This window comes from Colius striatus, chromosome 4 (assembly GCF_028858725.1).
Source record: "Colius striatus isolate bColStr4 chromosome 4, bColStr4.1.hap1, whole genome shotgun sequence".
Lineage (NCBI taxonomy): Eukaryota > Metazoa > Chordata > Aves > Coliiformes > Coliidae > Colius > Colius striatus.
Genome location: NC_084762.1, coordinates 1,899,396 through 1,913,563, shown reverse-complemented (window position 1 = coordinate 1,913,563; position 14,168 = coordinate 1,899,396). Strand labels below are relative to the sequence as shown.

The following is a 14,168-nucleotide window of genomic DNA, read 5'->3' as shown; positions in this document are numbered from 1 at the left end:
AGTAGAAACTTAATTTCCATGAGTAGGCTGGTGAAATCATTTGTAACTCACTTGTTCCTCCATACAGACTTCCCTTTGTGGAGTTGCACTTAGTGACAGGATGGCACTTTTAGCATCAGTGGTCAGAAAGAGGATGGTAAGGAACTGAGCAAGCTGGTATGTGGGAAAGACATAGACAAGGATGCTTATGTTACAATGCTTGCACACTACTCTGTTCCACAGAAGGTTGAGAAAGCAGAGTGTTCACCAGTCAAACCTGCTCTGTCTTAGGTGATAGAGAGCAGAAGGCATTACAGGCTTCATACACTGCTTTCCATAAAGACAAGTAATTTTGCTCTGAAATCCAGGCACACGGTTTATCTTTCCACAGATTTAACAAGAGTAAAATGGACCTTAATTTCTATTGCCCTATTTTTTTCTTGCAAGTGGCTCTGAGATAATGCCATCATTCAGTGTGCTTTAGCACACCTTTGGGTTTGTGTCCTTGCAATTTTTCCTGATTAACTGTCACCTCTCATCCCTTCATTACCTCTTTTGAGAGATGAAGTGCACAATAGCAACAGCAGAAAGAACTGTGGTGTAACAGGGTCCTTAATACTGCAAAATGCAGGAACTGGAAAATAGGTTTGATGTTTCTAAATGAAGCAGGAAGGTGATGTATCTAGTGACAGACAAGGTGTAATGGAAAGAGGCTGGAACGCAAAAAGTTCTACTTCAACATAAGAAAAAGCTATTTTACTGTGAAGGTGAGGGAGCCCTGGCCCAGGCTGCCCAGGGAGGGTGTGGGGGCTCCTTTCTGGAAAGTTTCCAAACCTACCTGGACATGTTGCTGTGTGATCTGATCTAGGTGGGACCTGCTTTGGCAGGGCGGGTGGACTGGATGATGTCTAAGGATCCCTTCCAACCCCCACCATTCTATGACTGTGTGATTCCATGATTGGAGCTGCTTTTTGAGTTATGCGTTTGTATTTTGTAGTGCATACAGAGGGAAAATGAGAAAAGTTAGGATGCAAAAGGAAATTCACAAGCAGATCAGTTTAAACTCATTTTCCACAGAGAAGAAAGAAAAAGGAGGGGAAAAACCCCAACTGGCTCAAGCTGTATTTGAAGTAGCTCACAACTCAAGCTCAAAACCAACCTTTAGTTACTGAAGGTGACTGTTTGTTTCAAGCAAAAAGGAAGGTAGAAATGAGTCCCAAATCTATTCCCAACTAAAAAACAACATCCCAGAATGTCACACACATGGCCCAAACATGATCCACAGTACAGCCATACCAACATAGGTTCGTTTGCTTTACACAGGAAAATGTCTCTTATATGGCCAGATCCCTCCTGACATGGGGTAAAGTTTTTACATATATTCCTAAAAAAACACCTCTGCAAAAAATCCTTTCTGGGGAGCAGTAAGAATTCAGCATGAATCAAGTGTTATACCTGGTGTATGCACAGCAGTGCCTCTTTTTGTCTTTAAATCTATGGATTCTCAACCTTCACTGCCATCTAAATAATCGTACGATAGGCGGGATATGTTTTACTGGTTTCAGTTATGAGTCTTAGTCAGCAGCTGAACCTGCTTGGTAATTTATCTGTTTCATTTGTCAGCAATTGAACCTGCTTGATGATTTATCTGTACTTTCATCGTATTCTTAAATGACGAGCAGTTGCCAAAGTATGGATGTCATCACTGGGCTTCCAAGCACAGGTTCTGTGTCCTAGGTACTGCAGCACGAGCACTGCAGTTGGCTCCAGTACAATCTCACTTCACTACAACCATAAAACATTTTAACAGATGAGGGCATGTAGATAAGATTCTATGGACTTTCAACACATTGGGATCCTCAATCAAGTGACAGAGAGCACATGCTAAACCAGGCAGTGAGGGAAAATAGAGCTATATGGCCCATTCATGCTTACTTTTGGATAGCTTGTTTCTGACATAAGAGCTTCAGAACCCATACACAAGCTGAGCTTCCACCTACAGTGGCAGGTTTATCTTGGACTGGCTTTAATCTTTACTTCTAAATCACAATAAACAGAAGGAAGCTTCATATTTCCTCCTGCTGTTCTTACATCCTCATGCTTTCAAGTGAACATGCCTTGAAAACTATGGCTTTTAATAAGATCAGCTATGTTGTGTTCCTTGGGGAAGGCTGAAGAATCAAGATCCTTTACTCAAAAAGAATAGTTTTGGCTCAAAGCAAAACAGCTTTAGCTTTTCACTTTTAATTACCACTTTTGTCAAGGCATGAAAACAAGATGTACTTCTGATTACTGAAATGGTAGGGAACATCAGGTTGCAAAGAAGATTAGTGTGTTAGGTATTAAGTAGTTGCTGCTCCCTTTTAACTGCATGGTTAGTGTGACAGCCCTTGTTTGAGACTCATGTGCAGTGTAATAACCTCATCCTCAGATCTGAGAACATCTGAAAACTGATGGAATTAACTTGAGCAGAGGGGGAGGGTGAAGGTGGATTACAAAGCATTTGTCTTTGCTGTGAGAGACTGTGAAACACAGACATAAAAAGGCAAAGAAAAAAAGTGGGAAATGCTGAAATGGAAAAGCACAAAGCACTTCAGACTCTGCAACTGTGGGTAGATGCACCACACTGCTTTAAACCTGTCAGGTATCATCACCTACAGATCAGCAGCAATGCAGCAACTGGCAGATATATAATCCACCTTTGAAAACAAACAGATAAAAGGGGGATTTATAGGATTGTTGGGGGCAGCTAGAAGGGTGGCTCCCCGATTTTTAGGAATGGTTAGCATAACATAGGAGAGAACAAGTGATGCTGACTATTCATCTTGCCTAGGAAATGCCTTGTTAGCTGAGAACACTCAGCCTTGCTATGCATGTTCTTTTCACACCTCTAAAGGGGTACCCTCTGATACACTGAACTCCACAGCATGGACAGGTAGAGACACTGGATGAGCCCCACTGAAGACAGATTGCCCAGGAGAAATAGCTCAGTAGAGAAAAGTCTGAAAACCCTCTTAAATTGCTAATTCGTTGTAAAGAGATATTGGTAGACAAATGATGTCTTCATTGTGACAGGCAGTGGTTTATGACAACGAAAGGAAGATGTGTCAACAGAAAGCCTCTGACGATAGTCAAATGTTTATCTTCTTTACCATAACAAAGCAATGTGAATTGGCAAAATAACAAATGGATTGATACATTTGTTAGACACTTTGGTGTTTGTGTTGTCTTACAATTTGTGTGTGCATGCCTTCTGCTCATTTTCTTTTCCCCCCACAATCTAATGACATCATTTTAACTCAACACACAGAGCATCACTCTCCTCTGTGGTTCCTATCCTGCCCTTTCTCTCACAGTACTTCCTATCCTACTTTTTTGTTGTTGTTGATCAGTGCACTGATCAACCCAAAACTGCTCAGGTTTTTAAAATGTAGACTACCTTCCTCAGTTTGTTACACTACAAAGATTGTGCATGCAACTTAAATTACTTGTTTGCCTTTAAAGCTAGCTACGATCACGGTTTTATGTCCTCTCTGGAAGCCAGTATTAAAGAAACATGAGAATAAACACAGTATTTATGCAATATTTCCACTTAGAGAAAGAATACACTCTCATCCACTAATGACCATCCATGACAAGTAATCTATCCAGATAACTGAGCTCAAAGTATCTCCATCTACACTCTAACAGTGTCCCTTGACAAAATACCAGTTCAATAGTCAAAATGCCTGCCAACCCAGAGTCAGAGCTTGCAGAGTCGTTTGTGGAGTGAAATACAGGCAGGAGACAAGTGAGCATCATATAAGGAAGTGACAGGAGACCACCATGGTCATGGGCTGGTTGGGTTGAGGTTATTATGGTTATTTTCTTGTTTGGGGAAAGTCTTCTTGAGGAATATCCCATCAGAAATGGGGAAACTGAGGCAGAACTCCAAAGTACCCGTGAGGCAATTCAGGGAAGTGGAGGGTCCAGAAGGAATACTTACCTAGTACAGGGAAGGACCATGGAAGTGTCTTCTCAGTGGTGCTCAGTGACAGGACCAGAGGCAATGGGAACAAACTGACACACAGGAGGTTTCCTCTGAACATCAGGAAACACTTTCTCACCGTGAGGGTGGCTGAGCATTGGCACAGGTTGCCCATAAGATATTTTGAGTGTCCATCCTTGGAGATATTGAAAAGCTGTCTGGACATGGTCCTGGGCAACCAGCAGTAGGTCACTTTGGTTGAGCAGGGGAGTTGTTCCAGATGATTTCCAGTGATATCTTCCAAGCTCAACCATTCCATGAGTCTGTGAACACCACAGGAGCAGTGTAGCACCGACTGAAACACAATCACTTACCACCAACTGACTCAATTGGAAAGATAACTTTTCCCCAATTCACCTCTATCTCACAGTCATCCCCTGAACTATGTAAGGTGCACAGTGGTACTATGAAGTTATTAAGATGGCAGTGGAATATTAGTACTGAGGAACATCTGGATGTAGATTTCCAGGCTCTGGCAACTTATATATATATATATATATATGTATATATATATATATATGCTTAACAAACTCATTTAATCAATGTTAAGTGGTTACAGTAGTCATGCCCAAGTGAATGAAACAGTGTCTGAATGCTTGCTCTTCTCTTCTGATACACAGTCTAAAGTTTAAACTGTTATAGGACTTGGTTGCCAGATTTTCCACTGAAATAGCTCTGGTGTTCAGCTGTTTCATCCTGCTGAGTTCTGGGGATGACTTTGGGAGAGCAGAGAAATAGGAAAACACAATCTTTCATATGAATCACTTAACAACTATACCTCCAGCACAACTGTTACTACTGAGGTACTTACACTACCATAGGGCTGTCTTATATCAACATCATCTAGTCCCTGGAATACTGTTAGACCACCAAAGCAATGTAACAACATTCAATTTAATAAAGGAGTTAGAATGCTTTAACTGTGATGAAATGGTTTACATGAAATCAGTTCAGTGTTTAGACAAGTCCCTCCAATAGTTTACATTCTGTTTGCACCTGGGACATTTTCAGCATGGAACCTTATTGGCTTAAAAGCTTCACAGCTTTCTGAACACCTAATGTTTTCCTCAAAGCCCAGCTTTTGGATGTGAATGAGTCTGCAAAGCTTCCACTTTCCCCCCTACTTTTAAAGAACTTTAACTGAAGCAGAGAAAATCTGTAACCAAGTGATTTTGAGAATCTGTTTGCAATGTACTTGGAGCTTTTCCTTTGTGGGGCCTGACTACTGCTGTTTGAATATTCAGGGTTGACAAAAGGCTGAGGCATTTTTCTTTCAATAGATAAAAGCAGAAGAAGTCATCAATGCAGGTATAAGTGAACCCAGAATGACTTCTACTTTCATTTACTGGAAGGAGAAAACTCTCCAGATCCATCTGCTTTAAAACTCTGCCAGTTTTCCTCTGTCATCAATGAACATTAAATATTCGTGCCTTAATGAGAAGTGTTTCCACTTGAGGTCTTGCATCCCATTTCAGCCTGTTCTTCCTTGTCGACCTGTAGGTTGAGTATGACTTTACAGTGCTTTACATAGCAGGCAGTTGGGTATCAAGTCACGCCTTTCATAGAGGTGAGTACCCCTGTAAGCTGTTCTACACAAGGAACCAAAATATTACAGCAGGGCCAGTGCTCTGCAGTTTACCAAACCTGGTTTAATGGTCTGTCATTTCAAATGGGTGCCACTTGTTAGCGAGTTGGAGGATAATTAAAGCCTCTAGTTCTCTGAGACATTAGTTTAACTGCACTACTGAAAAGAGAGGAGAAAAGGCAGAACCATTTCCTGAGAGAGCAAAACCAATATTCAGATAAGAAATATTCTATGATTTTGGACTCAACACTTCATCTGGGAATAGAACAAACTGTACAGAAGGTACAGAAGAACTCAGTAACTCTTTGCCCCATTACTTCAGGGCAAGTAAAACACGGTAAATAACAAGAAAAGAAGTTTTGTAACTGAATTCAAACTTACTTTCTTTATGTAACCGTGTTGAAACTCAATGACTTTGGATGGACTTCTGCTGGTATGAGCCAAAACAACTGGAAAAGCGACTTTCTTACCACCAGGTCAAAGCAATAACTCAGGATTTCCAGTACCAGCTTCCCTGCTAAGCATCTCTAACACACAAAGCTCCACAAAAACAATGGAGACCTCACAGAGCCTTTGACTTGAAGAACCTGTGCACACCTGAAAGGGTACTTGCACTTCTTACTGGAGGGCCTGTGGTCTCCTGCATCACCACAGTAATTTACAGTCACTTCAGGGGGTTGCAGATCACTCTTAGTAATGAGTGGCTTTAGCTCCCAGACAGTAAATCAACGGTTTCAACACTCCTAAAACTACAGCATTAAAAGGATTCCATTGTTCTACAGAGAACGCTGAGCACTTTGCACACAGGTGCCTGAAAGTAATTGATGGCAGAGATCCTTTCTTAGGTATGCATGCCTGAACTGTATTCAATGCAGGGCCATTCCCAAAATGCCATTGTTTTCTTATGTAATTCACACAAGTTGCCTTTGTGCATTTGCTGTTCATCAGGGGATGTAATCTGATTCTTGTCGAATTATACTGTCCTGATATCTTCTTCCCTACTCTAAATAATTAAGGCTTGAGACTTGCAAGACTTGGAGGGGGAGGGGGGAGAAGAGAGATATGTGTTTTAGGGAGGCAAGAAGGATGGGCAAAGGATAACTAAGGTACAAGAGCAAAATGGAAATGTGGAGGTAGGCACCCATTTACAGATGGTGGGTTTAATAAAGTCATGGCTTTCACAGTTGTTCCTAGGGCTGGAGATGCTATTATTCTCTGTTGGAAATGTTCTTGTCAGCTGCCTCTAAAACATTGCCTTAAAAAGATCATTCCTTCCCAGGCAGAGATTTTACAGTACTCAACATTCCAAGCTCAGGAGTGTTCTAAACAGCACTTTGCAAGGGGAAATGCAGCATCTCTATAAAATGAAGACACCCCAGTTATATATGTAGCTGCCAGCAGAAATTTATAGCATTTTTTATGAGATTGCTTTTAAGATAGATAACAAAAGGCTGTATCCAGGAAGGAAATGCATATGCCAACCTGTTCCAGTTTCTAGTGAGCTCACAATAAAAGATGGGGTTGTTTTTTCTCCTTGTTATCTTGTTCAGGGAAGGTAGCCAAGTCCAGACTTCCTAGTCACAATGCAAAGTCCCTTTTCATATTATCACTTGCTAATGAAAGCAGTTTTAAACAAGCACTGAGGTCATGAATGACAAGGCTGGTAGCTTAAGCTTTACAGGGTCTGGTAGTACCCTCACCATTTGAGTCTCTGACTCGTATTTTCAGTTAAATACTTCCAACAAAGTTCTGCTGAGCATTCTTCAACAGCTCTTCCTAAAGATGTCATTTACTGAAGAATTGCCAACACATCTTCTGCTTGCATTAAAACAATGCCCTAAATCACTTTCTCTGAGCAATTGACGCTTTTCACTAGTGCTAAAATGCCAGGAGGAGAAACTTGGGGAGTCAAATGGGCTTTTGTTTTGACAGTTTGCTTTGGAGGGAGGGGTATCGATTTCTTCAAAGAAAATATTGCCCCAGGAGTCTAAATTGGATAGGTTGTTAGACCTGCATTTCACAGTTCCTTCCCCAGCCCATCCCTAACGTGCTTAAAATTCTCCACAGCAATTGCTTCTCTTAACAAAGTCTTCTGAAGAAACTGCTCCTGTCTGAGGAGTTTCAGACAGTATGAAGGGGCCTGGGCATGCAGACACTAGAGAATTTTAGGAGCCCATCAGTCTGTAAGCTCAGAGATACAGCATGATTTACAACTCATGTCCTTCTGGGGTTTCAGGAGATGAGGGACTCTGCAAGTCCATCTGACACATTATCTTCTGGAGATACCACCAGACCAGCCTTTTCCTAAGTGTTTGTTCATTGTCGAGTCACTTCTTCCCCCTCCTCCAATGCATTGTGGCATTGCTGCAGACAGACTTACCAGCTGCCTTGGATTCAAATTTCACTCCCACTTTCATACATCCATTATAAAAGCCTTAAGAATTTGTGTGCAACAACGCAGACAAGTTTCTGTGACGTTGTTGGCCTCAGCATAACCTATACCAGCAACAACAGTTGGCATGAGGTTTGACTCACAGATACTGAAGAGCCTATGTACCCTTTCTCTGAGTCACTCTCCCACCGTTTCTTACAGTTGCTCGTGTGCTCCACGTTGAGCAAGCTCAGGGGGCTAAACAGGCAGAAGGACTGCTTTACAGGCAGGTTTGATTTTATCCTAGGGCAAGCAACCAACTATCCTGCTGAAAAGTGTTACAGTACATAAAAAGGTTTCAACCACAAGTGGGAATTATACAAGTTTCCCAACAAAACCTCAGATGAAAATACAATCTCTCTGTCCCCTAAGACTTGGAACAAGAAGAGGAGGACGCAGTGGATATCCCCAAGTAAAAAGCATATATCTCTTTTTTTGGCAATAGTCATAAATGAATGCCTACAAAACTCAGACTTTAAACCATGTCTTCTCCTGCTCATTTTAGCTCCTGATCTGATTATTCTTTTCCTTCTACTCATTTCCAAAGTTGTTTCTCTGATCTCCTTCCTACGTCTGTTTTTTTTCGGCAGCAGACCTTCCTGTCGCTGTTTGTATATTCTACACGTCTGTTTATTAAAAGGTTATTCTCAAGATGTGATCTACTAAAGAACTATGAAGGAGAAGAGATCATGTAATGAAGTGAGCTAAGGTAGCGTGTGCAAGGCTGGTCAGTGTGCGTGGGTCTTTAACCTGAAATCACAACTGGACTGTGCGACTATGTCGATTAAAAGTGTTGGATCCTTCATCGATGTACCCACAGTAGATGTCCTGGTCTACAAGTATATATACACATATGTGTATGCATGTGGCAGTTTTTTTCATTGGTATTGCTTGTTTCATCTGGAGAGCTGAGGAAGTGGACAGCTGAAGTCCACTCAGAGGTGCTCAGCTGTACCCCACGTACCTTCTTCGTGTGCACAAGATGTTTTACACGTCAGTAGTTTATTGGCATTATCCCATTAGGATAATCATTTGTAGTGATAAGAGAGACTATCAACAGTGGAAATAGCCAAGGTGGAACACTGTATACCTTAGAATGAAGAGTTGGGATGTTCCGAATTATCAGTGTTGAATGCAATAAATTGCAGTAATTACAGTATGTTAAACAGGGCACTGAGATGCATCAGAACTTTTATAGTAGATACACCTTAACTTCTTTCCCACAGCACGAGAAAGCCAACTGCATGAAGACTCTTCCACAGTTTCATTTGTAGCAGTACCTGAACTTGTCCAAGAGATAGAACTGTTCCTTCACACACACCAAAAATACATGAAATAGGAGCTTCCTTCCCACAAAGCTCAGAACACTCTGCACTGCTTCATGTATTCAGGAATGCTTACAAGATTTCACGTAAAATAGTTTCTGTTGCAGAACTCCTTGTTGGCACCAGTTTACATTCTAAATGCACACAGCATGAACATAGTCCCAGAAAAGAATCTCCTATTAAATACATCTTTTCCCTAAGCCACAAAACATTGTGGACCATATGATAAAACAACCAACCAGCCAACTAAAAACCAAACCAACAAAAAACAACCTCCATAACAAACCAAAAAAACCTCACAAACCCTGTAGGTTACTTTAATGCAGGAGAAGGCAAAGTATCCTCATACACTTCTCATCCCCAGTGACCAACTGCAATTCCCAGAACACCCTTTGCTGACCCAGTTGCCTGTCATCCACCAGTGAAATTACTCTCCCAGCATCTGTAGCCATGGAGAAGCTACTCCCCTGCTGAAAAGTGCACAGCAAAGCCAGTGTTTTCACTCCACTACCTTTGCCCTCCTTCAGGTAGTAAAGCAAGAGACACGAGGGCAGATGTGGATTTTCTTCCTCAGATCTTTTCTGTCTCCTTTTGGAATGCATAAAACTTATTTTCAGACAGCAGAGCAGTTTTGCCATTCAAAATCTTCTGATAGACTGGTCTACTTTCCAGAAGCCAAATAGAAGGCTGATGAGCTAGTTTGTTCAGTTCCCTTTCTCTTTGACTTATCTGGACATCTTCATGCTCTCTTCATTAATAAGCTGTAGAACAGAGTGTACATTCCCGCTTTGCTGTGTTCCCTTTGTGATCGGTGGGGAAAGCAGGAACGTTTATAGGCTGTCAGTGGAACACAGTAGCTGTCCATTGCCCCTTCAGAGACAATGTCCAGAGAGGTATAGGGTTGCAATTACAAATGTGAAGAGGGAAAAGAGCAAAGCTGGAGAGCTTTGGGGAAGTAAAATGATGGAGTTGATGACAGAGATTATCTGCTAATAAATGACATGCTCTGTGCATCTGGGAAAGAAGTAACATTCAGCTCCTGAGTTCCAAGGTCAATTAGTGCTTTATCAAGACTTTATACTGAGGACTTCATGGCAAAATGGCTCATCTTAATCCAAGCTAATCTTAATCCAGGCTATTGCAATTTAAATAGAGGACAATCTAACTGTCCTATCAGCTTCATTGGTTTTCTGACACAGCACTGATACGGTTGTGCAGTAGTGATTTTACTCTGTACAACTGTGGCACATGTCCAAAGCAGCAAAACCTTAACAACACAGAGAGTAAATACTTACTTAGAGAAGTATCTCATAAATGAGGTTCAAACGAGCAACCTGTCCCTTAGTTTATTCAGCATCATTTTATAGGGACTCGACACCATCACTGCTTTTTCCTGTATCTGTTTTCCATTTGATATAACCCACCACTAAAAGTCAATTAAACCTGCATTTTTTATGTAATCTAGATAATGCAGCAACCATCTGAACACAAACTATTTGCTAGGTGTAAACAGTGATTCTGATATAGGTATTTGGCTATACATCAATGGCTAAGCAGGTGAAACCCAAGATGCAGATATCACTGAGAGAAAATGCTTTGTACTGTCACCTTTAGGTAAGTCAATCCTCATTTTTTAAATGTTTTCTTTGGATATGGAGACAGCATTTTCCACCCAAGTATTACTGTTTAGCTTTTGTGCTAGACAGACCAGACCTTAAGTACACCTTTATCCATCTTCCATTCTCTGTGACATGCAAAATGCATGGAATGCAACCCTGGTGTCCCAAATTAGTATGAACAGTGCAAGTACAGCCAAGGATTTTGAGCAGATCAGACCTTCCGAGTTGAGACTGACTTTAAAGGTGATTTATTGAAAATCGAAAATGGCATTTTCAATGTCAGCCAGACTGGAGGTCTGGGTTTAGATCCGAAGGTAAAAGAAGTGAAAAATAATAGCATTGGGCAAACAAAATGCATTGCCATTAAACGGTAACTCTTCTAGTTCAGCAAACAGTGTTAGTAATAGAAGATTGCCTTCGGAAAAAAACCGCGGAGTTCAGGACAGGGCAGTTGGAGCGCTCGGAGAAACCCACTTCAACTACACCCAGCTGAGACCGAGCAAGTCCTCGCTTTTCCCTCACTCCAATACCACGAAGGAAACTGTGCGTGCTCTACAGTTTTCCCCTTTTCGGCTGCTCCAGGCGCTGTGATAACGCACACTAACCCTTTCCTTAGAAGCCGCCGTCTCACAGACCCAGCGCCGCGCTCCGCAAGCACAAAACGCTGAATTCTCACGCGCGGTTTACGGTGTTTGTTTTGGACGGTGCTCGCTAATACAGCTACCAATCATAAACGGCAGAACAGCACGTTGTAAACTGGGACGGGGACTGTACAAACACTAAAGCCGGCTTGCTCTTTCACTTCTGTGATTTTTTTTCCCTACCTCCCCCCCGGCAGCAACGGCAAGGCAAAGTTTGAAGGAATTGCCAGGGTTTGCAAAGAGTCAGATGCAGGAGCCACAGCCTTGCGCGCTGAGAATGAACCGGGTAACCCACTGGGGCGGGGGAGAACCACACTGCTCGGTGTTATGAAATCAGGACAGAGTACAGTAAACCCCCTGAAAACGGGTCAGCGGACTCGCGATAAGCTTTCTTCGTTTACGTCGGGTGGGAGAAGGGGAAGGGGGAAGGGGAAGGAGAGAGGACACGTATTAATAGAGAACTTCAGACTCACCGATTTTGGCCAAGCTGGCCACGAGTACCCAGAGCGTAATGACATAAGGGTCCTTGACGTGATCCCATTCGAAAGAGACGATGGCAAAGCTTTGATGCTCGCTGCTATTTATAGGGCTTCCCGAGCTTCTCTGTCCCAGCGCCGCTGGGAGAGCCATCAGCCCCAGGAGGAACCCCACTGCAGATCCTTGCCTCATCTCCAAAGCCACACAACGCAATCCCGCTTCCCTTTCCCGGAGAAATCCCGCCTCTTCGGAGGTCCTTGAGGGCGAGGTGGCGGTGCCGGTCCCCGTCGCCCCGAGGGGACGCGGCCGGCGGGCCGGCGGATGGGCCGGCGGGTGCCCTGCCTGGGGTGGGCACGGAGGGGTCGGGGGCTGCGTGCGGAGGCGGATGCTTCGAGCTGGGGTCCTGCTGCCTGCCCGCACCTGCCTTTATCAGGCTGTTGCCGACGGGGCGGAGGCGGAGCTTTCCCGCCGCTCCCGCGGAGGCTGCGGTGCGGGGACAGCGATGCCCCGACCTGGCACCTTTCGGGATCCCTCCCGCCGAGGGGATGACGGGTTGCGTCCGCCGGACCGGCGTCTGAGCACATGGGAGGGGTTGATAAGAAGTGGCCTCGGGCTTTTGGAGCTGATGGCCAGCCGAGGGATCCCCGGAGTCCGTGCTCAGCCCGCGGCCGCATCGTCGGAGCTGCAGGAGTGGGGCGTTGTGCATGCGCTGCCCGACGGGCTCTGCCTCGCCGCCGAGACACGCTGCCTTAGCCCTTTGCCACAGAGGAAAGGCACGCCGCGCTGCTCTTCGGCTTCACGCCGCGGTAAGACGTAGCTCTGCTCAGCCTCACATCGCCTTAGGATCCAGCTCACCGGAGGGCACGGCAGATCGCTGACAGCATCTTTCCCTCTCTCCACCAGAGAGCATCTCTGCCCGCGGTGCTGGGAAACGGCCCCAGGCGAGGGCTGCCTTCCGCCCTGCTGGGGTGCTGGCAGCTGCTTGTTAAGATGTCCTACATTAAAACCGGCTTCTTTTCCTCTTCAGAAGGGTCTCACTTTCCCACTGAAGCCACCTCTCTTCTCCCCGTGTCCTGTTGTGTGTTGTAGAGCAGCGATAAGCATCACCCTGCAGTAAAAAGGCAGCAAAGCGGCGTGTTCCCAGCAGACAGAGCTGGGCGCACCTTCCCACACGCCACGGCAGCTCCCGGCCTCTGTGCTCTGAAGCAATCCCGCTGGCCTCATGTGCAGCCCGCTGCTCCTGCGACTTTCTGCAGGAAAACACTACCCCCTTACTTAGGTGGCAGCCGGTTTTACCGAGAGTTGAGAAACGAACATGATAAAGCTCTCCTCCAAGGCGTTGGGAAGAGGTTATTTGGATTATTTCAATCAGCCTGGAGAGATGCTAAGTAGTTTTTCAAAGTGACCTACACAATCAGTAAATAACTATTACTGTAACCATGATGATAACAATAAATACAAAACAATGAACTGGTTGATTCAAACTATACATTTCCATAGAATGCCATAGTTATAAAGAGTGTCTGTCAATGTCACATAACAATCTTACTTGGCTCAGGAACCCTCTTGATTTAATGCACTGAAGGTTCAGTTATTATTACCCCAAAGCAAGTCCAGGCCCTGTGTTGGGACCTTCTCTTCAAACAATGAAATGTCTTGGCTTTTTCTGTTTCCCCTGCTTCTTCATTGCTTAAAGGGAAAGAAAATTAAGCAAGAATACTCTGAACTAGGAGCCAATCTGAAGATGGAACCTGCAATTCTTTTTAGGAGGCATATCAGAGCACAAAAAAAATCTTCTTTATGTTTAGGAAATGCTGTAGACAAAGACCTGGAGAGGGTGTCAGTGTCTAACAAGTGAAATCCTATCTGTAGTGTTTTTACCTTGACTTAGGCACACAAACGTCCTTTAGAATTTGCTCCCAGGTGTTTTTAAAGGTTCTACAAATGGCTCAGGCACATTTTTGTGCCTTGCCATTGTAGAGCAAGAAGTACAGTCGAGGGTAATTAGCTGCTGATCATCTCTGTAATCTGTCACTGTTCCCAGTTGATAACATCAGTGCCATTTGCTGATATTAGGGGAACAA

General features: G+C 43.8%; 1 protein-coding gene across 1 annotated transcript in view; it reads right to left on the bottom strand.

Moving 5' to 3' along the window:
- SLC9A3 (solute carrier family 9 member A3) overlaps positions 1-12,276 on the bottom strand; it is a 45,087-nt gene extending 32,811 nt beyond the window's left edge. Inside the window, exon 1 of the mRNA XM_061995745.1 lies at positions 12,081-12,276. Coding sequence (XP_061851729.1) covers positions 12,081-12,276 — 196 coding nt within the window. The remainder of the gene's footprint in view (positions 1-12,080) is intronic.
- Between the last annotated feature and the right edge of the window lie 1,892 nt (positions 12,277-14,168).